This window comes from Macrotis lagotis, chromosome 2, assembly GCF_037893015.1.
Source record: "Macrotis lagotis isolate mMagLag1 chromosome 2, bilby.v1.9.chrom.fasta, whole genome shotgun sequence".
NCBI lineage: Eukaryota > Metazoa > Chordata > Mammalia > Peramelemorphia > Peramelidae > Macrotis > Macrotis lagotis.
Window position 1 is genome coordinate 266,064,962 of NC_133659.1, and position 27,786 is coordinate 266,092,747.

Here is a 27,786-nt window from a genome sequence, read left to right on the forward strand (position 1 = left end):
ATCTGCTTGAATGATTTCTGAATAGTTATAGTACTTTTTAATGTTACACATGCCATGGAAATTCAGTATTGCCATCTCTTTTTAAATTGTCAACACTACCTTCTTTTTTAATGTTATATGTCTATATATCTATATAATCTATATGTATAAACAAAAGGATTCAGCATTATAATGAAGATTGAAAGGATGTGATGATAGCTTTCAGAATATTCGTCGTTTTCATTATGTTCATTGTGGGGAATTGCCATTTTGTATATATTGGCCTAAAATTTCATAAGTGATTGTTTATTTGCAAATAATTAAAATTTACTCTAGAGAAATTGCTTTAAATAGATTATGAGAAAAGCAATCTTTGGAAAAGACATTGTTTAGTCAGTCACTGGTCATATTTAAAAGAAGTGTTATTAGTTTAGTGTTGTTAGGTTGCACCTTCAGTCATCCTGAGAAGTTTCTGAGCCTGACAAGAGTGTGTTTATTAAAAAAGAAAATAGGTGGGAGCAGACTATTTGTCTGTCCGATTTTCCCTCTCTATGAACTACTTGTTTCCTTGTCATTAATTCTGGCAGATGGTTTTAATTGGAGAGAGAGAGAGGGAAGTTTTCATACCTGGATAATTTCTTGTTTCAGGTAAAGCATACCTGCTAGTCCAGCATCCCCCAAGTTTATGAAAGGGGAATCTGTTAAGATGTTATACAGGAAGGTTTTGTTTTTAGTTTTTTCTCATTTTGTTTTTTTATGTATCATATTGGATATTTTTGCTGCTGTTCTTATTTTTTACATGTTAGTAATTTTGACGGCTTTTGGATAATTCCACTCTAGAGGGAGAACTTGGTGGGCGGTCCTTCCTGTGACACGACCCTTGAGTGACAGTTCTGTTTGATTGCCTCCAGTACTGTGAGGAAAGGACACGACTCTATGGTGAGGACTGATGGACATACATTATCTGAGAAAAGAAACTACCAGGTAAGACCCTATTTTTTTCACTTTTTCCATTAATCACTTTCATAAAATTGTTTAGATGTATATCAACCAGGATGATAAAGTTAGGTGTGAATCACTTTGAGAAAGCGTGATTACATTTAAGCAGTTTAAAAACTATGTTAGACAAATGAAAGAATCAGACAGTTTTTTCCCATATCAAGATATTGCTTAAAGCCTATCATTAAGGATACTCCTTTAGAACCACAATTTAAATTTGGGTTTTTTTTTTTTTTTTGATATATGATCTACTTCAAATATTTTTCTAGTCTGTTCAAAAGTATTATTACATAGTAGTAATGAATCAACAACTCTTCTGAAAATTTTGGTAAGATTAAACCTGTACCTCTTGCATTCAAGTTTTGGAAATATTGTAATGGAAATTTTAACAAAACTGGAAGATGGCAGATAAGAAAAAAAGTAAGTGAGAAACTTAACTGTTTGATACAATGTCTGATTATTGGGACAATTTTTTATTCTGTTGATTTTGCTAGGAACTTATGGTACCTAAGGTTCTATTACTTGTTCTTCATAAAATCAGTCAATTATATCTTCTCTCATATATAACCATAAGGGTTGTTTTCAGGATAAATTAAATAATATCCATATAATAGGTAACTTTTTTTAAAAAAAAAAAAGCATTTCATTTAAGTTGATTTAAGAAATTGTCACTTGGATAAAATTTTTAAAAAAGTGGCCTTTGATTATTTTTTTTCCAAAGATGCTCCATTTTATGTAGTGCTCCCCTTTTACCTGCAGTCTAGAAGAATTCAGTTAATACTAATATACATGTTCTCAGATTTAAATGTGTGAGATTCTTCCTCTCCACTTCTTTTTCCCCTTATTAGTTCTTAATTTTTTTGTATAAAGAACTTATAAATCTGACAAAATCCACAGACCACTTCTCATAATAACATAAATGCATAATGTAAAATATATAGAATTACAAAAGAAAATAATATGTTTATTAAATGAAATTTATTTGTTAAAGTATTTTTTAAATTAGTCCATAGATCCTTGGTTAAGATCCCTTGCTTTAGATGCAGTTACACAGTAGTGAATACCAAGGATGATGAAAGGAATGGAGTGAGTCATATACTTTTATCTCTCCTCCTTTCTCTTTTTTTCTTTTTCGCTCCTCCTCTCTTGCCCCTCTTTTCTTCTTCTCTCCCTCTCTTCTCCTTATCTCTTGTCTCCTCCTTTCCCATCTCCTACCTCTCCTCTCACTTCCCCTCTACTTACGCTCTCTCTCCCCCACCCCTTTCCCTTCCTTTTCTTTCTCCCTTTAGTATGACAGATCAGATAGTGAGCAGTATAGGAGAGAAGAGGTGGCAAAAAGATCACTGGTGTAAGAGTGAAGAGGTCAATCCTTACTCTTCTAATAGGGCAAATTGGTTTATTTTTATGGAATTTAATTACCTAATCTGTAAGGGAAGGGGGTGACAATCTTTGATCTCTAATGTCCCTTATAGCTCTGAAATGTTATTACTTTGTAATACAAGAAATTAAATTGGTTTAACAGCAGCCCCAATAACCTGTTGTAAGTAACTATTGGATTTAGAATAATCTCAGTCCATTTGTTCTTTTTTTTTTTCAACAAGTAGGAATGAGAAAAGAAGAGGTTTTAAATAAGGTGCTATTTTAAAATGGAAAGAAAACTTGATTTGGAATCAGGAGACTTGTGTTCAAACCATTCCTTTTCATTTCCCTGTATTGTTGACCTTGGGCAAGTCAAGTCACTTATCTTCTTAACCTCAATTTCTTTGTCTGAAAAATGAAGATAGTACTATTTTTATTACCTGCCCACAGGACTGTTGCGAAGAAAGTATTTATAAATTGAAATAAGATTGAGACATTATTTATAATATAGCTAATACTATCATTATGCTTTTAACCACATTAACCACTAAGCCTTAGTTTCTTCTTTGGTTAAATCAAGCAAAGCATAATGTTGCCTTTAAATCTCTTCCAGTTCTAGAATTTCATGATTTAATTTATGTATATGACTTTTAAGAAAGATTAAATTGAGACTTTGTATCTTCAGTTGCCCTGACAACAGGATACTGGAGTGGGTTTCTTACAGGATTTCTTAATAGAATCCTTTCTCCATTCTCGTTTTCTCCATGAGATATCATTTTCAAGGTGCCTTAGCCAGGATTAGCCTACCAGGATTTCTACGAATATGTGGTGACTAAATAAAACATTATACATTTATTTGTTTCCAAACCTGGATTGTAGAACTGTATAGTCAGTTTTCCATATGGGTTGAAGAAATGGGTGATTACTGATAAGATTAATGATTTTAGCAATAAGATTAAATATTTTTAGCATGATTAATTGGTCCCACAAATATTTCAATTTATCATAAAAAACATTGTGTTTATGAAAGAGAAAACTAATAAAAATTTAAACTTTTAGGAATAGGCTCTTAAAAATAAGAGTTTCATACTATTCATCTTTATTGATGTATCCCTTTGTTATAGTGCTATAATTTTCAAATAAATAAGTCACTTAGGTTTGTTAGAAAAATATTTTGGCTGAAATTACTATTCTCTTCTGTTTTGCAATTGCAGATGTAGCACTAAAATATACTTGAAATAAGCTGTCCCCTCCCCCCCCTTTTTTTTTTTTTGCTTAAGTATTGAAATAAACCTGAGGTATGTACTCATGGCATAATGTCATCCATAAATTATATGTATTAGTTTAATTCTGAATAGGGATGCTGCATATATGTGTTAGGAACTTCCACAATTTGGAACAGAAAAACTATCTTGCATGTGTGGCATATATGAATAAAAGTACAAGATACGTACCTGATTTTAAGTGAATTTGATGTATCAGTTTTCATATGCAGAATAGCTAACATAACATATTTTTAAAAAAATATAACTTGAAGATTCAAATTTTAAAAATGTTTTGGTAGAATATACTTTATATTGGATTATATTTTTTAGATAGTTTAGGCCAACTCCATTAGGTACTGAAAAACTCAGTTTATAAAAGGAAAGATGCCAAATTTTTGAAACCATAATTGAGATTTAGTTGAGAAGACTGTTCAATTTGAAAGAAAGGATTTGTTTCACTTTTATTTTGTATTCAAATACCTGGTCCATAGTAAGCACTTACTTATCCTATCCTTCTGAACTTCCTGGTTTCTATCACCAGTCACTTTTGAAAAACTGCCTCCAGGCCTGGTCAGTTCTACTACAGAACTCTCTCATCTGTGGTGACCATCTTACTGTGGTTCCTTAACTGTGGTGACCATCCTGCTTCAGGCCCTCTTTGCTTCTCATATAGTCCTCTCCCTCCAAGAGCTTCAGTTACAGTTCATCCTTAACACAACTGCCAGCACCAATTCGATCCCTAGTGTCACACATAGAATTTTTTGATAGGAGAGGAGGGACAGGGGATGGGCAAGATTCTGAAGATATCTGAAGCAGATGCCTTGTTAAGCACTTTCCAGATGTTCTTTCATTTGATCCTCCCAACAACCTTGGAAGATGTAAGTGCTATTAGTACCTCCATTTCACAGTGAACAAAATGAGGTAAACAAAGCTTAATTAACTTAGTCACAGTCATGTAACTAATAAGTGTCTGATGTTGTTGGATTTGAACATGAGTTTTCCTGATTCAAAGTCTGGGGCTCTGTCTACTGCATTACAGGGCTGCCTTTACAACACAATTCTTTTCTACCTTTCCTACCTTTTTCTATTTATAGATTATTCTGCCTTCCATACATTCTTTGGTCTAGCCTAACTGACCATGTTGCTGTACTTTATATACAGCATTCCCTCTACCATCTTCAGACCTTTACATACATTCTCACATGCCCCCCCCCCCCAAATGTACCTCTTCCACTCCTTTTCCTCTTACAAGAAACGCCTTCTTTCCTTTGGAATCAGCTAAAACACAATCTTGTACATGATACCTTTCCCTTAATGTGTTGTCTTTCTTGTGGAATACAAAGACCTTGTAGTCAGAGATTGCTTCATTTTTGTCTTTACATCTCTACCACCTAGCTCAGTGCCCGACAAGTGATAGGATTTTAATAAATGATGCCTACTTGCTTGATAAACATTCATTGTGTGAAGAACAACAGAATAGGAAGGAATATGGAGAAGATGGGTTGTTCAGTTCTGAACTGTAGAAGGACATGTTGATGATTTTAGGAGACTTTTATCTGGAATGTGGAAGATGCTGCATAAATAATCATCTTCTTCTAAAAAGTGCCCAACATAAATTAGTTCCTTAGGAGTATTATATAACAGAAGAATGGATTTCTGAAAGTGGGGACATCATATTAAGTTTTCTATTATAGAAAGTTAAATCTATATGTAATCCTTTGTACTTGATAACAAAAATAAGCTCAGAATGAAAACATTAAAATGTGTATTTTTATGAGTAGGTATCTCTGAATCTTTAGTTAGTAACATTGAAGTTTGAATGGAAAAAACCTTTTCCATCAGTGGTGGATAAATAAGGGTCTTCCTCTCATCCCCATCTTAGTTTACACATTGTATCATTTCATTCTTTTTAAGGATTCTTTCTCTTTGTGCGTGTGCACGCGCGCACACACACACACAAACACATTTTGATTTGAATTTGGTTTTCTATGATTTTATCTATTGTAGACTTTGAAATTGTATCAAAGGCCAGAATCACTGTGAATCGGATTAAAAAAAAAATCCTTTTCAACAGTTCTTAAATAGAAGTGGGTTAATTTTTTAGTAATTTTATTCCAAGGAATGTATCTTCATTCAGGAGTAGGTTATTTTCTCTCGTGAGGGTCAGTACCCAAACTGGACAGTTTTTCAAAGATGGCCTATTAAAATCTAAGGATCATTTATCTGAAGGGATTCATTCTTACAGGGAGGAAACTTCCAGGTAAGGAGAATCCTTCTGATTGTGCAGGACTCTCTCTATACTTGATTCTCTACCTTCGAGGTTTGGAGAGTTACCCTGGAACCCTGAGAGAGCCTGAAAGGAAGGGGAAGTCTAGTCTCAACCTGTAGAAATGCACAGGCTTCTATTTATCTTGTTATAAAATTCCTCTCTTATGCTCTCTCTCATCAGTGCCTTTCAGCAGTTGGCAACTGTTCATTCGTTGGCTGTTCAGGGAGGTGATAGAATATTGTACATTTGAGATAGAGCTCACTTTTGCATACAAACCTTTTTTTAAGTACAGAACTGTGATGTATATCATCAGTTTATGAAACTTGGTATGAATGCAGTTCTACAATTGTTCATCATTTTTAAAAAGTTTATTGTAGAACTAGAAGGTTGTTAACTGTCCAGAGTTGGAGCTATTTCATGACAGAGGTGGGATTTAAACCCAGATGTTCCTGATTGAGGCATGTTCTTTTCTCACCAAGCCTCACTGGAAAATACTAATTAGGCATTATGAGCACCAAGTAATAAATTTCCCCTTTAAAAAAAAATCAAAGCAAACATTTTCTTAAGTCTCCTTGACTCCTACCTACTTCCTCCACCCCCCAAACCCTGGATATTTCTTTTGTGTGTGGGGGGGGGGAGACACGAGATTTTGCTCTATTCTTTTCTCAAACACTAACCATGTATGCAGGTCATTAACTTTCTTAGGGGTTCTCCTTGTAAAAATAAAGGGGTTGACCAAGATAACCACTGATAATCCCTTTCACTTCTAAATTTCTGTGAACCTATATATTCATGTCTTCTGTTTCTTTGTATCAGTTTTAAGCCATAGATTAGAGATCTCAATTAACTTTTATAATTTTTGATTTCTCTATATTTCCAAGTTTACGATACTCATTTCGGTTCTGGTAATGTAGTTTGGTTTTTAAGTAGTCTTTTTATTTTATTAATGTAGATTTCTTAAGAATTATTTAATATTTTTATATTCAGGCTTTATTTTTCCTATCTTATTGCATATAACATTTAACTTCTTGAAAAAGTATTTGTTAAGCCTTCATTACTGTGCTTTGGGTGATATTCCAGTGCTAGACACTGAGGATGCAAGTCACAAACAGTCCTTTTCTAAAGGAGTTTCCATTCTGGTAGAGGAAAAGGGTACTACATCTTAACAGATAGAATTCTAATATCATTTGAAGAGAGAGCACACCAGGGGAACTGGGAAAAGTTTCCTATAGCAAAAGGCATCTAAACAGAATCCTAAGCTCAGGATTCAAATAGGCATTGATGTGTTGTGTGATGCATTCCAGGAATGAGTGAGATAGCATGTCCAAGGGCCCAGAGCAAGGAGGGGAAGTACTTGTATTCAGGGAGAAGCTTGCAGGCCAGTTTGGCTCAAATGGAGGGTATCTGGAGTGTGTGTGAGCAACACTGGCATTGAAGTAAGTCTGGAAAGGAGTTACTAAACTGTTCACTTTTATTCTAGAGGCACTGGGTAGTCAGCGAAGATTCATATGCAGCAAAGCTTTTCAGCTATAAGAAAAAAAAATCAAGGTCATTACTTCATTTCTGCTATAGTCATATCTTGTGTCTCTTTACAGTTTTTAATTCTACAGGGTGCCTCAGAGGGCAAATGAAAGAGGAAATGAGCAAGAAGGACCAGGGATTTCAAGGTGCTTATAGTCGAATGGGAACTTGATGTGCACAGATAATCAGTACAAAATATTATATAGTAGATGTATATAGTTAAAAAATCATACTGAAAAAAGCAGAAACTCTGATGTGAACATTAACAAAAAGGGCAATATTCTCCCATCATGTTAATTAGTAATACCACACTTTAACAGGTCTATGAAATAATCACTTTTTATATATAGATCCTTTTCTGTTAATTTTAATATTGAAGCATATCTGTTGATATTTATTACATTCATGATAAAAAAGATTAAAAATAAATTTATAATGAAAGAAAAAATGTAAGCTGAGTTCTAAATAAGATCTAATGTGGGAGAAATTGTTCTCAACTCTTGAGTGGGAGTTTGGGTTTGGGAAAAGAGTCTTAGAGACTTTTTTTGGCAAGGCACTGGGGTTAAGTGACTTGCCCAAGGTCACACAGATAGATAATTATTATGTGTATGCGAGGTCACATTTGAACTCAGGTCCTCCTGACTCCAGGGCTGGTACTCTTTCTACTATGCCACCTAGTTGCTCCCCCATAGAGACTTTTTAGAGATCATATTGGAGTTGAGGTCTAATTCAAGGAAACCTTTTAAGTATTGAAAAATACTTCAGCAAAATCTGAAAGGCACATAGAATGAATGAATGAATGAATGAATGAATGAATGAATGATAGTATGCGTAGTATGAGAGGACAAGTTGGAAAAGGTAGAGTGACACCAGATTATTTAGAAATTTCAATTCTCCACATGGGAATTTGAACTTTATTTATCCATATTGAATTGAGTGACTAGTTCACCTAAGGGTAATATTTAACAACAGCATGTAGGATGTATTAGATAAGGGAGAAAGAGTGGAAGCTGGAATTATAAAAATTATTGCAATAATCTATGTGAATAGCAAGAGTGGTTAGTAATAGATGAAGAAGGTAATGTAAAGAAAGAATTGAGTGGACTTCATAAGGGACTAGCTATGAGAAATAAATGAGAAGTTTTCTCCACAGAATATTTGAATCATATAACATCTCAAATGCCGTGTTGTTCAACATATATGTGAATGAAAGTCTCCTTTATAACATACCTTGCAACAATTTCCTCTAAAATTCCTGATAAGACGTGTCTTTTAGTAGAAGATTTTCAGGAAGGGGAACTAGCTACCTCTGAGAAACCTTTTCCATTTTTTGATTGTAATTATTAGAACTGATCACCCTGGTCTACTGTACTCTGATCAGGGCAGAGTTCCATATCACTAACATTTCTCTAGTCCAGGACATTATGCCTTCTCTTGATGTAACTTGAGATTATATTAAATTGTTTTGGCTTCCATATCATAACAGTGTTGACACATTGACCTTGCTGTCCACTAAAATCTCTAAATCTTTTTTTAGGTAAAATGCTATCTTACTACATCTTTTCCATTTTGCCCTTTTTTAAATCCCAAATAAAATGTACATTTGCATTCACCAAATTTTGTCTTATTTGATTTAGTCCAATATTCTGCCTTGTTGAAGTTTTTATTTTTGTTTTGAATTCCTGACCTCTAAAGTGTGTTAGCTAATGTCTCCCAGATTTGTCAACTTTAAGGTTGATTGATAGTCATTATATCTATGACTTATCAGATAAATTGTTAAAAATATCAATGATACAGGCCAAGTATAGATCTCTGGCACTACACAGAAGTTTTAGTTTCAAGCTGTCATTGAATCATTATTAACTGTTTTTTTGGATCTTGCCATTCCAATCATTTCTAAATATATTAGCTAGATATTATCTAGTTCAAAAATTTGCTTCCATCCTTCCCATAAGAGCTGCTTAGGAAACTTTGTAAAATCCACACAAAGGGTATTTGCAACATTTCTCTGATCTGCTAAGCTAGTAGTCCTTTCCAAAAAACTAATAAGGTTTAAAAATAATAGCTAATTGAGAGTGTAGCCAGCAAACTATCACATGGTCACTGGTATATAATTTGTTTAATTCATTCCTATGTTTTTCAAAAATTGAACTGCTTGCTTATTTCTCTTACTCTCCATTCTATATTTAAATGATCAAGGAGTGACTTAACAGTCTTCATCAGTAGTTTTTTCCAATTCAAGAGGTGTGGCTAATTGCAACTCAAATTCATCTAGGACAACTAGCAGCTTCTTTATTATATCATTTACTTACCCTTTCAACTTCCAATGAACTCTTTGTTCAGTCTATGCATAAATCATTCTCCAATTGGCAGAGAAAACTGTCAGAAAATAAGTTAGAAGGTTCTGTTTTCTCTGTTTTGAGTTTTCATAGAATTAACCTGAGGAGCAGTTCTTGATTCTCTTCTTTCTCTAATAAAACAAACAAAAATCCCCTATATTGTCCACATGACCCCCCTTTTAAAAAAAACACTTTTATTTCCCAGCCTTACTCAGTTCATTCTGAGTTTTAGTGACTGACACTGTTATTATAGCAGCATACCACACTTTTATATACATTTTTATCTGCCTTTTTTCTGCAAGTTTTTTTTAATCTGTTGACTGATGAGAATCTCATCATATCCATATTCATCTCTTTAGATAAATGCCCATTTTTCTCCTTATGGACATTATTTCTCTTCATTTCCTTATAATTTCCTTCTTGAGAACTTTTTATTCCTCCTGAGCCTATTTCTCAAGTAGAATTTTAGCTTATACCAGTGCTAATATTGTGAAATACTGTATGAATGTTTTGTCAGAGAAATTTAGGATGAGAGTAATAATTTTAGGGAGAAAGATGAACTTGATTCAGGATATTTTTCATTTGAAATGCCTGTGAGATTGGCATTAGAGATAACTTAGAAGTGAATTAGAGATATTAATTTGGAGTGATCCTAGTAGGGGGAACAGTTGGGACTCAGGGAATGATTGTGACTATCCTGGGAAAGAGTTTAAAGGAATAAACATATATATATATATATGTATATATACATATATATACATATATATATATATATATATAAACATATTATGAGGAAGGTAAAGACAAAATGAGAAATGTATAAAGCAAAGGAGGAAAACAGAAGAGAAGCTATAAGCAAGTTTCTAATATAAGATCACTGATTAGGTCCTAATATTTAGAAGTTATTTATCTGTTCATTTATTTAGTGAGAAAATTGAAAAAAATATCATCTACTGATTTCTCTCCTCACATTCAACTGAGATCAATGTATACCATGGAAACAATATAAAGACTAACAGAATGCCTTCTGTGGGGGTAGGGGGAGGGAAGCAAGAATGGGGGAAAATTGTAAAACTCAAAACAAAATCTTTCTAAAAAAAAGAAAAAATATCATCTAACTTGAATCTATGCAAGTGGAAACATAGAGCTTATGGAAAAGGGAGTGGGTTGGAGATGGTGGAACAGAGCAGAGAAAACTCTTTTAGCTTATTTCCTTATAAAGGATGTTTAAACTCCCAAATACTTTAATGGTCTTAATAACCTTAATGATAAAGCCTTTACTTGTAAATTAGAAAGAATAATTAGGAAATAAGTTGAGTTGAAGTGTGTTAGAGGTTCATCTACAATGATAAAAAAATAAGTCTTTCATTGGTAGTCAGTATAACATTCAGAATATTAATAATTTAGAGCTTAACTCCGGCACTAATTGCTACCTATCCAGTTCTATGAGAATTCAGATTTCTCTATTATTATATTATTTACTCAGTAATGTATAAGGTATATAATAGTGGTGTGACTCTTTTGGTTAATGGTTCAATGGTGACTGCCAATGTGACTACAAATTCACTAATTTTATACCACACAGAAGTTAGAAGGTGCACCTAAATTATTAGTAAGATCTTTGGTTTTCAACTTGTTAATTTGAGTTTTATATCATTAATTCATTGTTATCCATGCTACATTTTATGTCTGATTTAGTACTAGACATGGCTCACTCCCAATTTTCAATTTGTATTTTTGTCTCTAGGGGTTTATACACTAATAATTGAGATCAAAGATATTATTAACTTTATTAGTACTCTAATGTTTTATGTGTACTGAGTCATACATTTTACCTCTCTTAAAAATAAGTTTGTAGTGAAAGTAAATAAAAAAAGGATTAATTGTGGTGGGCTAGGTCTGAGTACAAATGAATTTACCCCTTGATTTCTGTTGAACTCACTGACATTATTTATTTGTTTGTTTATTTATTTTAGGGGGGTTTTTTGCAAGGCAAATGGGGTTAAGTGGCTTGCCCAAGTCCACACAGCTAGGTAATTATTAAGTGTCTTGAGACCAGATTTGAACCCAGGTACTCCTGACTCCAAGGCCAGTGCTTTATCCACTATGCCACCTAGCCACCCCTATTATTTATTTTTTTAAAAACACATTTCACATTTATAATTGAAATAAATTAAAATGTGTAAAGCAATATCTTTAGATACCATCTTTAATGATATTTAAAGATTATTCACAATAACAAATAGGAGAAAATTAGCCTTTAAATGACTTAAACTGTTTCCTTCAGTAATCTTTGGTTAGCGAAGTGGTTATCATCATCATCATTTGGTTTTCTAATATAGTTACAAAATCTGAAGGTATATAGTAAAGTTTTAGGTTTTATAGGATACATAATAAAACCAAGTTGCAAAATTACAAAATCTCAATGTTAATAGGGACCTCAGAGGTTAATCCTATGGCATTAGGAATGCCTTCTATAGGGACCTTGATAAGTGATTTATCTGTCCTTTGTACTCTCTCAGTGCTTCATTTACTCTTTACATATAGTGGGAGCTTAATAAAAGTTTGTTGAATAAATGAATGATATATAGAAAGAAGAGCCAGTAAAACATACTAGGAATAAGTAAAGTATTTCAGGTATGGGGCTACTAGATGGTGCTGTGGTTAGAGCACCAACCCTGAAGTTAGGAGAAATCTGAGTTCAAACATGGCCTCAGACACTTAGTAGCTGTGTGACCTTGGGTAAGTCACTTAGCCCTGATTGCCTTGTAGACAATACTATCTCCAGTCACCCTGATCCTTATCTGGTCACTGGTCCAGATGGCTCTGGAGGAAAAAGTGAGGCTGGTGCCTTAGCATTGCACATACTAACAACCTCTGCCCACCCCCTCACCCCCACTGAAATCTAATTCAAGTGCATATCATGGCATCACTTCCTTGATGTCATGGTCTTCTTTGAGAACAAAGGACAAACATCATCATTGTCATCATCAGTATTTAGGGGCATTGTCTTCTTGAAAATTTTTCAGGTTTGCTTTTCCTCTGCTAAACCTATCTGCCATGGAGGTGGTTTACAGAAATTGGAATTAGCAGAAATATTGAACAATCATAATAAGGAAGCTATACATTTAGATCTTTGCATGGTCATGTAATTATTTTTTTAAAGATTAGAATCCTATAATTTTAAAATTTTGGTAAACCCCTGTGTTGGGAGTTTTATATCAGTGTTCCAATGTCATCTTTGTTACATGTTAAATCAGGGGCACCCCTGGTGTGTCTGGCTAGTGCCATGGCTCACCCCTCAGTTTCTGCTTCTTTGCTTCATCCTCCAGATGTGTGCTTTCCAATGTCCAGATCTGCAAGTGGTGAAAGAAGTTACAAAGGTAAGTATATGGGAAATAAAAGTTGGGAGGGATTGTTTTTTCCTGCTTGATCTCGTCTTCAGCCCAGTATCTCATTGACCCTTTCCTTGATTCTATCTTCCTTCCCTTATAATTGTAAAATTTTTGTAATTACTCATAGCATAATAGAATTTTAGAGCTGGAAGGGACTTCAGAAATCCTTTAGAATCCCTCATTTCTTTGGATGTAGAAACTGATGCTCAGATCATAGAGAGCTAGAACCAGCACTAGAATTCATTAGTCCCAGGTTTTCCCCATTAGCAGATTCATGAATAAGGACATATTACAATAGTTACTAACTCACATTTCTGTATTGCTTTAAGAGCAAAGCATTTTCCTCCTAACTCAGCCTCATGAGAGGGTGCCATATTACTGTCCATCTTTTACAGGCAAGAAAACTGAGACTAAGGAGGATGAAGATGACTTATTTAAAGCCATAAGCTAGCAAATAATTGAGCTTAAAGATTCAAATTTTGGTCTTTTGTGTCAGAATGAAGCATTCTTTCAACTAATCCTTGCTTAAAAGCCATGGAAAGAAACATTTTCCCCGTTATATCTTTTGGGGAAAATTCAGTATTACTTTCGTAAGGAGAAGGAGAAATCTGTTACGTTCCTAAAATAATTTTGCTATTTTACTGTGATGATCTTTAAGAATGATTGATCATGGGGCAGCTAGGTGGTGCAGTGGATAGAGCACTGGCCCTGGAGTCAGGAGTACCTGAGTTCAAATCTGGCCTCAGACACTTAATAATTACCTAGCTGTGTGGCCTTGGGCAAGCCACTTAACCCCATTTGCCTTACAAAAACAAAAAAACCTAGGGGGGGAAAAACCTAGGGAAGAATGATTGATCAGGGGCAGCTAGATGGTGCAATGAATAGAGAGTACTGGCACTGGAGTCAGGAGAACCTGAGTTCAAATGTGGCTGTAGACACATAAAACTTACCTAGCTGTGTGACCTTAGGCAAGTCACTTAACCCCGTTGCCTTGCAAAAATCCCCCCTTTTCCTAAAAGAATGATCATATCCATATCACCTCTCAGAATCATTTTTTAAAAAATGGTTTATAGATGTACAAAAACACTTAAATACATGATGTGAGGAAATATAACCATGATAGTTAAAAAGTTAGGAAAAATGGTTATGTTTGTTTTTTCTTTATATATTTTTGAAGAAGATTCTGAAGATAATGGGAAAGATCTCAGGTTTTACCAAATTCAAAAAAATACCACTACTGACTTTATTTTTTTTTAAGTTCTCCAAAAATCTTACTGAAAATAGTCATAAAGGAACAAACAGGTCTTTGTAGATCATTTCCCAGACTTTTCTTGCCCAGTTATTCTACAACAGACATTTTCCCAAGACTATAGAGTAGAGCCAGTAAGAATTTCTTGCTTCTTGGGATAAAAGCCACAATCTGCTTATTGCTTTCAGACTTGCTTATTGCTCAGTACAACGCAAGATTTGCAGATTCTTTTATCTTGAATTCTACCTATAACTGGTTAGTAAAGTGATAGCTATCAGATGAAACCTGTTCTTGCACTCTAAGTAGATCAGGGATATCCTGGAATTTCTTCCTTTTTAGGTGCTTCCTACTCTAGTGCTTAGCCTCTGCTCTCTTTCACTCCCTGGATGAATGTGAACACTGGGCCAGATCATATCCTAGTAACTGTAGACTTCTTTACCTGTCTCCTTAAGCTATCCTGTGCTTCAAAAGTGACTCACTATTAACTTTTCCTTGACTTTTCTGATATGAATTGGATCTGGTCTTTGTGAGAGGTGGAGAATATTTGATGGATATAACCTATGCTTCTTGCTGCTTCTCCACCTTCCCAATGACCTCTTGACCTTTTTTTTAACTTAAGGGATTTTCTAAAAAAAGAGGATTAACATCACTGTATTCATGGTCCTAATATCAGGGTTATATTTCTGGCTTTAATACTATCTTAAGAGATTTCATTTTTTTCTTCTCTAATCTTCTGTCTTCTTAATTTTGAAATGAAAATTGTTGTATTTGTACTAGAAGCTACCTTATATATCTGCCTGCCTGTCTAATCTATCATTTTTCTCTTATCTATCTATCTTGGCTATCCCTAATTATAGTCAAGATTTTTTTTTCTGGAAGTACTCTATAATGATGAAGTCTAGTAGCTATACTTATACTACTTTTGATTTAGTTCAGTTCAAGTTTTATCAAATGTCAACAGTATATAAAGATCCTATATTAATTTTTGTATCAATATTCTTAAGGTTATTTTTGAGGTCATTGATAGAGTTTTAAAATTTTTCAGACATTTCTTCTCTTGCCTGTATCTCTGCAAACAAATCAGGTGTGTGTGTGTGTGTGTGTGTGTGTGTGTGTGTGTGTGTGTATTTCAAAAAACTTGGTTCTAAAAGTAATTTTAATTCCTCTTTTAACAAAGGAGCTTTAATGTGCATATTAGGTCATTGGAGCCTCAAAACAACGTTATGTTAGTGGGGCAGAGATTTTTGTTCCTGTTTTTCAAATGACAGGTTGTCTTTTGACTAGCAGGTTTTGAACACAGTCCAGAGGTCTATTTTTTAGCATTGTTGCTTCTATTCAATAAATTTTCTAAAATCGCCCTTTTTGATGTATGTGTGTATGTATGAACAATTAATAGTAGATGATATTAATTATTGTTTCAATGTTAGAATTTATTCAGAGATGAAAATAAATTTTTAGGTGCTCTATCCACTGCACCACCCAGCCACCCCTGAAAATAATTTTTTTTAAAAATTGTAAGGATTTCAATTAAAAATAATGATAGTGAGGTTAGCAAGGTGATATTGTGGATAGAGCACTAACTGTGGAGTCAGGAAAACCTGAGTTCAAATAAGGCCTCACTCTTGATATTTACAAACTGTGTGACCTTGAGTAACTCACTTAGCCCCATGGTCCCACAAAAAAACAAAAAAAAATAGCTTTAAAAAGAATATGGTGGAAAATTGTGATCATGGAAATGTGTAATTTACTATAAATAATGAAAAACGTTTTAAAGCAAATAGAGTGAGCAAGTACCTGCCTTTAAAGTGTGAAATTCATATCATTCATTCATGTGGTGAGTCATTTTATTGTGCTTATATATATTTGAAATTATTGAAGGATTTAATTAAAGAACATTCTATTTAGTTTTTTTAATTAGGGATTACCATAAATCATTTCCATTTTAAAACATTGATATTTTTATGAAATCTGTAATATATGAATCATTTTTCTTTAAATTGAGGGAGGAGTTGGTGGTGATTTTATTCTTTTCTGGGGGAGTTCTCCTTCCCAGTGAAGGCCTATAACTCATTTGTCCTTGTCTTAAAGAGTTGCTCAAGGCTACTAGGAAGTTATGTGATTTGTCTATATCTAAACTATCCAATTCTGAGAGCAAACTGGAGCCCAGGTCTTGCTGACCCCAGGAATTGACTCTGTGTCTCTTATCCCTCATTTACTGTCTTTAAATGTAATATAGTTAAAAAAAAAACAATCAAATATGTTACTCATTGTATCCTACCAGATGAGAAATTCTATAATTTGTTGTTAATTGCTATTGTCTACAGATTCTCAAAATCAGAATTCCTTCTCTCTTTTGCCCCTTCTTTCTCTCATATACAGGTATAAAATAAACTTAATTTCATATATATATATATATATATATATATATATCTTAATACAACTACTCAGTGAGAAATCAGAAATAATCTCTGATTTAGCTGTAGTGTGTTTTCTCAAGATGCTAGACACCAGAACAATAAGGAAATTATATGCTAATGAAGGCATCTATTGTTTATAAAGTTCAAGTTCAAAGTTTTTGTAAATGTATTTTGATACATAATTACCTAGGCACTTTTTATGATGATAAATGTAGTCAAATTTGCCATTGTTGTTCACCAAGTGATGAATTCTTTTAGCTATATCTTGCACTAAGGTATAGAATGGTGATGCCTGGCATTGGTATCAAGTGTACCCACTTTTCTAAAACCATAAACACTTTGAGGCATTTAGATATTCTAAATCCAAGCTTACTCCTAATGAACTGAATCCTTAATAAATGCTTATCTAATTGACTGGGCATTTCTGATTTTCATTGTGTCTAAAAAGAATACAACACAGCTATAATGAATTTTTTTTGTTTAGATTTTTGCAAGGCAAATGGGGTTAAGTGGCTTGCCCAAGGCCACACAGCTAGGTAATTATTAAGTGTCTGAGGTGGGATTTGAACTCAGGTACTCCTGACTCTAGGGCCAGTGTTCTATCCACTGCACCACCCAGCCTCCCCAGTTATAATGAATTTAAGCCTTATGGTTTCTCAGAGGCTTTGGAAAGAACTTTGTGTTTAAAGCTGCTATTATTATTATTATTATTATTATTATTATTATTATTATTATTAATTTTAATTTTTTTCCTCTTTCCTTTATTGCTATATTTTTGAGGGGGAGGGGGCATTATGTTTACTCTTAAACAAGAATATTTTAGTAATGTATAAAAAAAAACATCATTTGTAAAGTCTGGGGACCTGGGCTTTAATCCCGGCTTCTGTACTTATCTTGTGTGATCCAGAACCAATCATTTAGTTTTGAATGTTTACTGAGTCCCTGTTCCAGGCATGGAAGTAGTACCTGAAATTAAAGGACAAGTGAAGCATTTTTTGCTCTCTAGGAGCTTTGCTGTACTCTCTGGGAGCATATGCCATGTATGCAGAAAGCTTAATGCAAGTTAAATCGGGAAAAAGTCAGAGAGATATCACATGTAAACTGAGTATTGAAGGGGGTAAGGAAAGAGTCGTTCAAAACTGTTAAAATGGAATTATTTAAGGGCCTTCAAGCTTTTAGACTGTTATTCTATGTGCGTTTCTTACTTAGAAGAAGGATAACTTTGCCTCTTAGGATTTGCTTATATCATAAGCACATGTGTAAATGGCTACTTTCTTTTTTCATTCCCTATATTAATAGAGGAGAGAAAGAGAAATGTGTGCATTTAGATAGTAAATAAAGAAGAGACTACCTGAATCATTGTGGATTTTTAAATTTAATTAACATTTTTGATAGTGTCACTTAGTTTTCAGAATTCTGTGTTAAAAAATTTATATTGTATTGTCCGGTTGGGGCATTGCAGTTTTCCTTGCTTGATATAATTCAATGTTGAAATGAAAAGGAAAGTCTTGGTAGCATTTTATACCTTATTCCTTTCTGTAGTAAGTCAGACATATTCTGATTTTTGAATGATTTTTAACAGTGAAATTTTAGGTATTAGCTCAGTGTAGAGATAAAAGGAAAGAAAATGAGATGTGAAAGGCTTTTTTGTTTCTGTTTTTCATTGTAATACATTTATGGAGATCCCATTAGAAAGCAGAACAAAATAAAATAGTTCTTTCTTTTCTTCCCCTAGTGTGTTTCATAGTAATTACATTGACTTTGGTGGTAAGGCTGAGTTTAAGAATGGATGATTGGATTAAAACCTCAAAAAGAAAACATAGTTTTGTTTATCTTTGTTGTGTGGATTGGCAAAGTTTGAAGCATTTTTGCAGTGAAATCTTGATTAACTGGAACCTTCCATTTAGCAAAAGATTTTAGTTTTATGGAATATTTGTATATTTTTCATTATCAGAAATAGGTAAAAACTATAAATTGGTGTAGAGTAGTACTTTTTTATCTAGGAGTCTATGTATTTAATTACTTATATCATCACATCTAGAGTACTATACAATTAGATTTGACAGAGTGATGATCCTAAATCATCAAAAAAGATTAGATTATAAAAGTTTATTATTCTTAAAATTTTAAACTATTTCTATCACTACTTAATTAAAAATGACTCAAAATGTTATTTCCTGTGCCTAAAATTATACTATTGTATTTGTTGAGAAGGAAAAGTAGCATGTGAATATAAAATATAGTGTTTTCCTGAAACAATATTTTTTAATGTTTATACATGGACCCTTGGAAGAGAATGTAGAATAGGAGCAAATTTGAATTCAAAATTGCTTATACTAACTATTTCAATAAAATTAGGTTCATTTTGATGTTAATATAAGCTTTTAATAATGTCAGTCTCATTGAAAGTTTGCACTGTGACCAGTTTTCTTTCTGAGTATCAGTTCAGTCCTTTCTTTGAGATATATATATATATATATATATATATATATATATTTTCTTTATATATTCACTTCTCCTTTTATCTGCATCCTTTTGGAGATGTTTCTGGTGATTTTGTTGTTATTGTCCTTGCTTTTTTAGTAATTGTACCTTTTTTTGTCTTGTTTTCTTCTTTTAAATGCAAATCATATTTAAGTACATGGGATTTTTATGCAAAAGCCTTGTAAGTGTTAAGACTTTAATACTCATACATGTTATGAAGTACCGACTCAAGAAAATGATAACTTTTAAGTTTTTTTTACTGTGCCCCAAGGTGTCAAGGCAGAATATTCCCTTATTATATTTAAGTTATTTTATATTGTAAAGTAAAAATAAGAACAAAAGAAATTCATTAAGTAAGTCTTAGAAGAAATGCTGCTAGGGATAGATACTAACAAGGGATGTGTTTTAAATTTTATTTATAGTATTTAGTTTGTGTCTTTTGTATTTACTTTTATATGTATATTTACCTCTATATATAGTATATGGAATTTACCGTAATCTTCTTGAAGGCAAACACAGTTGTCTTTTTGATTTTGAATAGCTATCACCTTGCACATTATATAGGTCCTTGAGAAGTATTTGCTGATAGATCCATTGAAATATAATAAGCAAATTGGTGGATCTGTGAAATACTGACCTTATAGAACATATATCTTTCTCTGTTTCTATATTTATATCTAGCAATCAATCTGTCTTCCTAATTAATATTTTATCTCCCTCCTACTTTCTTATCCTCTATAAGAAAAAAACCCCCAAAACAAAACAGATTTTTTTGCCTTGGATTTGCCCAAAAATGTATATGACCCATTCTGATTTTGAGTTCATCCTTTGTCAGGAGGTTGGTGGTACTGTTTATTATTGGTTCTCAGAAATTATTGTTCATTACATTAATAAGGGTTATTAAGTCTTTCAAAGTTATTTTTTGAGCATTACTATTGCAACTTTAGTACCCCCTTCTAACTACCTTTCCCCCTCCCAACTTAAAACCAAGGGAAAGGAAGGAAATTAAAAGTTCTTGCAATAAATAAGCATGGTGAAACAAAACAAATCACACCATGGCTTTATTCAAAATGTTTAGCCTTGGCCCTTTGTGTTTCACCTGTTTTCACCAGAAATCCTAGAGTCTTCCCTCTCAGATTAATATTTTTTTGACTAGATAAAAGAAGTTATTCTTTACCTTATTTCTTACTTAGGTGTTCAAAAATTGAGATCCCTAAACAAAGTTTAAAAAATAAAAGGTCTCCAGCTGCTTTCCAGGGTATTTCCAGTCATCCTGATCCATATCTGGTCACTGGATTCAGATGACTGGAGGAGAAAGTAAGGCTGGTGACTTAGCACAGCTACCCCTCATTCAAATCCATGACCTCTCTGATAAGGGAGGTCTTCTTTGATAAGGAAGTAGAAAACAACAACTGCCTTACCTTACTGTAAAAGGACATGGGTGATATGCTTCATCATAGGACCTTTGGAGACTGATCAGAGTTTTGAAGTCTCTCAGTGTTGTTTTTGTTTACATTGCTGTTTTTGTTTTTGTGTTTCCCAGGGTTCTGCTTTCTCACTCTGTGCCAATTAATACTGCCCAAGAATTTACCCATTTGTAGAGCTATGGGATCTTGAACAAGTCATCAAAATTTTCTGAACATTAATTTGGTTGTCCGTAAAATGATTATATAATTTATGTCACACAGCCCTTTGTAAGAATTCTTTTTCAGGGGCAGTTAGGTGGCACAGTGGATAGAGCATGGGCCCTGGAGTCAGGAGTACCCGAGTTCAAATCCAGCCTCAGACACATAATAATTGCCTAGTTGCATGACTTTGGCTAAGTCACTTGACCCCATTGCCCAGCAAAACCAAAAAAAGACAAAAACAAACCAAAAAAAGAGTGCTTTTTCAAATATTGAAGCACTAGGTTTTGTAGTGGATGGACTACTTGAGAGTGCCTTGGGATCAAGAAGGCCTGAGTTTTGAATCCTGTTTGAATCACAATAGCTGTGTGACTATACTCTAGTTTTTTAAACTCCTTCGGATCAGTTTCCTCATTTGTAACATGGGAATGATACTATCTCCTCACAACATTGTTGTGATGTTCAAATGAAATAACATATCTCTCTAAGGTTTACATGTTCTTTATATAAGTTCTCATTTGTCTGATCAGGATTCAAATGCAGTTCTTCCTAACTCCACTCTATATGCAGTGCTACCTGTACATAAAGTGTTTTGCAAACCTTAAAGCATGATGTAAAGCAAATTTCTATTATTTAAATTATTTTATTTCAAAATAACAAACTACAAATTACAGATATGTGGAATTTTTTGTATTATGTTGCTTGCCACATTTAGTCATTTCCTTTAGTGTTAACAGGAAATGACCAACTGATCCACTAATTGGTATAGAATAGGAAGATAAACCTCAAATTCAAAACATTCAAGTTAAAATAGTGAGCTCACAGTTCAAATTAAAACCTTTGTGTCTACCCAATTTATTTGACATATCCTTTTAGACTAGTTTTTAAGTGGTTAAGCATACACTGGATTATTATAAAACTGATAGCATTAATAAAAATCTTCAAACAATATGGTTTAGCTCCTAAGTTTCTTCTTGTTGACTTTACTCCTTCCTTCTATGTTATCAAGACTATTTTGGTTTCTGATAGTCAGACTTTATCTGTTTGAAGAATATAAGATAATTGCTTGTATTAAATTGGAATGGAATATAGTAACTTGTGTTTATTTCGCTACTTATCCTACTTTTAGATCATAGAGAATTTTTGTATACCTTTCTGTGGTTGCTTTATAGTTCTGTCTCGTGAAATGCAAAAGTAGAATGTTGATACTCAATTTTAGGGTTTTTTTTTCCCTAATTATTGGTTGCTCTTATTTAATAATGTTGAAATTAGTGAAGTGGACTTTTAGGTTTAGATGGCTGTTTCTTAGCCCATTCTTTTTAATATCCTTTTAAAAAAATGAGAAGCACAGCATGGAATAGTTGTTGAAAAATTGACCTTAAAAGAGAGATATAAGTTCAAGTTTTACTTTTGACATACACTGGTTGTATGATCGGGACAAGTCAAGTAACTTCTCAGTGTCACATCTAGTTATAAAACTTTAATTTTAAGATTAGACGCTGATTTACATTGATCAAGAGAGTTTCTTCATTGGGAGTTCTCCATACCAGTGAAATCACAGATTCAGTTTTTAAGAAAAATATATTCTCCATTTGTGTGTGTGTGTGTGTGTGTGTGTGTGTGTGTGTAAAACTTATGTATATAAAAAATAAAAATAAAAAAAGATGGAGAAAGTGTGACCTGGGCGATGGTACAGATGAAAATTCACTATCGTTTGAAAAACTGCTCCAAAGGATTTTGATTATATATCCATCTGATCATGGAGGGAAATTATTAGTATTGATACAAGATTCTAGCTTGTCCAGTATTTTTGTCAGTGATGTGGTTATTGATATAGAAAATGTGCTTATCAATTTTGTGACACAACTCTGGGAAATCTGGGAGGTGATGGTATGTTGCATGATAGCTCGGAACCAAAATTTCTTGATTATAATATATTGAAGAGGTTAAAAACCAAGAAGGTGAAATTTTAAAGCATGCAAGGTTTTATAATGCTTTATATTCCTCCCAGCAACTCTATGTGCATTTAAGTTCTTTTAAATAAATAAAAGATAAATAGGGCAAGAGGGGCAGATGACTTGATTAAGGGTTCATATGATAAGTACAAGTTAAGTGATGCCACTCTGTACTGTGGTTTCAATGAAAGTCAAAAGAGATGAGGCTAAAGTTAGCTATGCTTCTAATTGTAGAGAGGTTTTAATGTCAACTTGAGAGTCCTGAAAGATTATTTAGCAAGTAAGTAATAGAAATATTTCACAGACTTAAAATGAAAAGGAATTATATAAACAGAGAACCCAGGAGACTTTGAAATAATTATAGGTATGAAATAAAGGCCTGAATTAGAATTGTGATAGTGTGAATAAAAACAGGGAAAAAATGCTATAAAAGAAGCAGCAATGAATTGGCAATTGTTTTGATGTGGAGACAAAGAAGAAAAAAGTTAGAAACTTTTTGAGGTTTTGGCTCTGTATATTTGGAAAGGTGTATGAACTGAAATAGGGAGGTCTGGAAGAAGAAATGGTTTTGTTATGACAGTGATTAATTTGATTTTTAGAACTCTTGAGTTTTAAAATACTGGTAGAGGCCACTAGGTGGCGCAGTGGATAAAGCACTGGCCTTGGAGTTAGGAGTACCTGGGTTCAAATCCGGTCTCAGACACTTAATAATTACCTAGCTGTGTGGCCTTGGGCAAGCCACTTAACCCCATTTGCCTTGCAAAAACCTAAAAAAAAAAATACTGGTAGACATTCATGAAGGTAGAAACTACTTGTAGGTCATTAGAAATGGGGATTGAAACTTAATGCAGGGAAGGTTTTGGCTGAGAAACTCCAAGTGTTCAAGAAGGACCATAGCAAAAAATCACGTTGCTCTGAACTTCATTTTTGTTCTTTGGCAGAATTCCTTGAAGGTTGAATACAAGGAAATTCCATGAACTGATTTTTCAGAAGGGAAACCTAATGGATATTTTCATCCTGACTGGAAAAGAGTAAAGACAAATCCTGGTATTGCCATTTATGCCCAGGGGTGGGGAGTAGAGAGTCTTGGAATCATTTAACCAGTACTGTTACTCAGTTTTGTCATTGTATAATAAACCAGGTGAATTAGATGGTCTTCTAAGTCACCTCCAGCTTTAGATCTATTACTATTTTTCTATGAAGTCTTCATTTCTACTTGATTGCTAAACTATGAATTTAACCTACAATTTTCTTATATTTTCTTAGTTGTCACTCTCTTACAGTTTAGGACTTCTTTCCAGCATACTTTGGCAAAGTTCTTTGACTATGAATAGTAGTCTATTTTCTATTTTTTAAATACATAAAACATTTTAAAAACTGGAAATATTAGATTTGGGTCTACATTCAGAATTCACAGTTCTTTCTCTGGATGTGGATGGTATTTTTCCAATATATGTCCTTTAGAATTACCTTTGATTATTGTACTGCTGAGAGCAAATCCATTATAGTTGATTATTACACAAATGTTGCTGTTAGTGTGTACAATGTTCTTCTGGTTCAGCTCACTTCACTCAACATCAGTTCATATAAGTCTTTCCAGACTGAAGTTATATCAGATTTCTTTTTTTTTTTTTTTCAAATTTTAATTTAATTTTTCCTATTGTGTGCAAAGGTAGTTTTTATCTTTCATTCATTTGCAAGTTTTTGAGTTCAACATTTTTTCTATTGCTTTCCTTTCTCCTCCCTCCTCCCTTTGACTGAATAGGTTGGTAAAAGTTGTACATGTACACTCATGTTCAATATATTTCCATATTAGTCATGTTGTGAAAGAAGAATTAGAATTAAGGGAGGAGGAATAAAACCATGAGAAAGAAAAAACATCCCATTCACATTTATATGTTTACTAACTATTTTCTTCCATGCTCTCTTCCCCTGTTTATTTTTCTGTGTGTGGTAATTTTGAAGTAGTTGAATCCATTAGTCACTCTTTTTAATACTGACTTTAAAAAATCATTGATAGGAATGATTAAAAGAAAAACTTCATCTAAAGTTTGTACTTTATCCATCAAACCATTCTTTACCATAAAGAATTAAATAGAAGACAAACAGGAAATTCAGTAAAAATAACCAACTTATTTTAAAATTCAACATTACATGTAATTTTCCATGTCTGTGATCTCCCACATCTGCAAAGACTTAGTATATTATATCTCTCCTTTGAAACCAACTTTGGTCATTAAAATTGTATAGTTTTGGTTTTTCATTATTTTATTGCAATTTTTAATTTCATTTGCAGTGTTTTGTAATTTTGTGTTCTGTTTTCTGGTCTCTTGTTTGACTGCATCATTTTTGTTACAGCTTTCCCATTCTCTTTATTCCTTGTGGTTATCATTTTTTACAAACCATCACATTCTGTCATATTCATATGTGCAAACTTCTGTAGATTTTTCCTATCTGGGGGTGGGGGATTATTTTATTTCTTGTTTGACTGTTTTTGAGTTGTGTCCAACTTTTGGTGACCCCTTTTAGAATTTTCTTGGATACTAGCTATCTGGATATTGGAGAAGGTTTGCTATTTCTTTGCTGGATTATTTTACAGATGAGGAAATTGAGGTAAATAGGGTTAATTGATTTGCCCAGGGTCACACAACTAGTAAATATTGGAGGCCAAATTTGAATTCAGAAAGATGTTTTCCTGATTCCAGGCTCAGTACTTTATCCACTGTGCCAACTAGCTGCACTTTTTTTTTTTTTCTGGGCTTTACTAACAAAAAACAAGTGAAGATTTGACTTGATATGTTAGGAAATAGGAATCATCCAAGATTTAAGTGGATCAGTGATACCACTAATGGCAAGTGCTTATTATTAAACTAGATTAGCAGTGGGTACTACAGTAGGAGAGAGAGAGAAGGATAAGGCATGTGAAGGATTGAAGTTTTGAGTCTATGGAATAATGATAAGCAAAGGCAAAGCCATTTTGGTCTTATGCTGGTTCTTTTTTTATTCACATATATGAATGCTCTGAACTAGAAAGGCTAATTCAGCAAAAATGGCTAATAGGTAGTGCTAACCCAAGATAAAGAAATAGAAAGGATACACCTTAATGTGTTCACATTACCTGACACAGAAGAACTGAATTAAAAGAAGTGGTAAATATGATTCCTAATATGTCAATGGTCTTTAAAAGATTAAAGACCCCAAAGCATTCCCACAGAAAGAGATTAGAGTCATTAAACTATAGATCAGCGAGCTTTACTTAAATTCCAGGAAAAATTCTAGCTTGAATTTTTAAAGTATATTTTTCCAATTTCTAGAAAATGGGGAACTCTATGCCTATGGTTTTCTTAGATTGAGTAAAGTATTGGACATGTTGATAATGAATTGCTAATGGCATTAAGGTAGCCAAGGGGTGTGTGTGTGTGTGTGTGTGTGTGTGTATGCATATCATCTACATGGTTGCTAAAAATTAAGCAATAGGAGTGAGATGGTCAAGGGACAGAGTATAGAGAGGAGAATTTGGGCTCTAGGAAAGAACCTTGGGGACATCCATTTTTAAGTTCCTGGAAAAGGAAATTAAACATATAAAAGGAGATGGAAAAGGAACTCTCTGGCAGAGATGACAAGGAGAGGGTTGTGTTTATTGTATTTAAAGCAGAGTCTATAGTGAATTCTTCTTTACTTATAAATTGAATGAAGTGGTAGCTAAGATTCTTTTGAGATTCTGTAATTCTGGAGAAACATCTATCAAGGATGATAGGAACTGAAAAAAGGGCATTGGATTTAGCAATTGAAGTTCATTGGTTAACTTGGAGCATTAAAAACTTGGAGTATTGAAAAGTAGTGCCAAAAGTCAGAATGAAGAAGTGTAATGAGAAAGAAGTGAATGGAGGTAGGAATTATAGATTATCCTAGATAGTTGGGCAGTGAAGAAAAAGGATGGATTTGTATCTTCATGAATTTTTTTAAGCATTATGCACTTAATGCATTAAGTGCCCACTGTGGATCAAGAACTTTTTTGACTACCATAGATATAAAAGGAGATTATATTTGATGGGTAAAAACATAACCATACAAAAAAGATTACACAGAAAATTAAATAGAAAATATTTGTCACTTAATTTCTGCGGTGACAGTACTAGCAATTTGATGGGCATCAGGCTAGTTGTGCCAGTGGGAAGTAGAAGATGCTGAATTTTGAAGGAAGCCAAGGATCTTATTCCTGGAGTCTGGGGATAGAGTACATTACATGCTTGAGAGACTGCCTGTGCAAAACCATGTAGATGGGAGATGGAATGTTATATGTGAGGAGCTTGGGAGCAAGTCAGTTTGGTTAGAATGAAATTTCTGAATAATAATTTGCATGAAAAGGTGGAACTAAATTATGAGGGGCTTTTAAAGTCAAAGAAAAAAATTGTATTTTTTTCCTAGAACCAAGGGAAATTGAACAAGGGAATGGCATAGACTTGTGCTTTAGATGTCAAACAGCCATATGTAGGATGGTTAAGAGAGGGAGAAAATGGATGCAGAGACTTAAGAAACTTGTAGATCCAGTGAATGTGTAAGTGAATAGGAGAATATATGAAATATATTATGAAGATAAAATTGACAAGATAACAAAATTAAATGTGAAGAGTAAGAGAAAATGACCTGAGGATTACTCCAAGGCTACCAGCCTGAGTAACTGCTAGAAATGTGGTACCCTCACCAAACTAGAGAACTTTGGAAGGGGGCAGTTTTTTGGGGAAATAGGATGAGTTCCATTATAGACATGTTAGATTTCAGATTCTTATGGGACATCTAGTTGGACATGATCAGTAGACATTTAGTGACATGATCACTAGATTTGTAATTGGATAAGTAGGTCTATGAATCATTTGCATAAAGATAAGGGTTGAATTGATGCCTGCTGATGAACTCTAGAGAGAATGGA

At 33.4% G+C, this 27,786-nt stretch overlaps 1 protein-coding gene and 1 long non-coding RNA gene across 14 annotated transcripts in view; one reads left to right on the top strand and one right to left on the bottom strand.

Annotated features, from left to right (window-relative positions):
• CNOT2 (CCR4-NOT transcription complex subunit 2) overlaps positions 1 to 27,786 on the top strand; it is a 171,866-nt gene that overhangs the window by 63,776 nt on the left and 80,304 nt on the right. For 4 of the 13 annotated variants that reach the window (XM_074226130.1, XM_074226129.1, XM_074226137.1 and 1 more), the window contains 2 exons: positions 891 to 963; positions 13,064 to 13,114. The exons of 1 other annotated variant lie outside the window; for it this stretch is intronic. In XM_074226130.1, coding sequence (XP_074082231.1) covers positions 891 to 963; positions 13,064 to 13,114 — 124 coding nt within the window. Of the gene's footprint in view, positions 1 to 819; positions 964 to 13,063; positions 13,115 to 27,786 lie in introns of all 13 variants that reach the window. 8 more of the 13 variants (XM_074226131.1, XM_074226133.1, XM_074226132.1 and 5 more) reach the window with 3 other exon arrangements.
• The window catches only part of LOC141514944 (uncharacterized), a 62,436-nt gene continuing 41,575 nt past the window's right edge, over positions 6,926 to 27,786 (bottom strand). Inside the window, exons 3-5 of the long non-coding RNA XR_012476157.1 lie at positions 13,030 to 13,087; positions 9,705 to 9,862; positions 6,926 to 7,398 (exon numbers count right to left, since the gene is read on the bottom strand). This is a non-coding gene — a long non-coding RNA (uncharacterized LOC141514944). The remainder of the gene's footprint in view (positions 7,399 to 9,704; positions 9,863 to 13,029; positions 13,088 to 27,786) is intronic.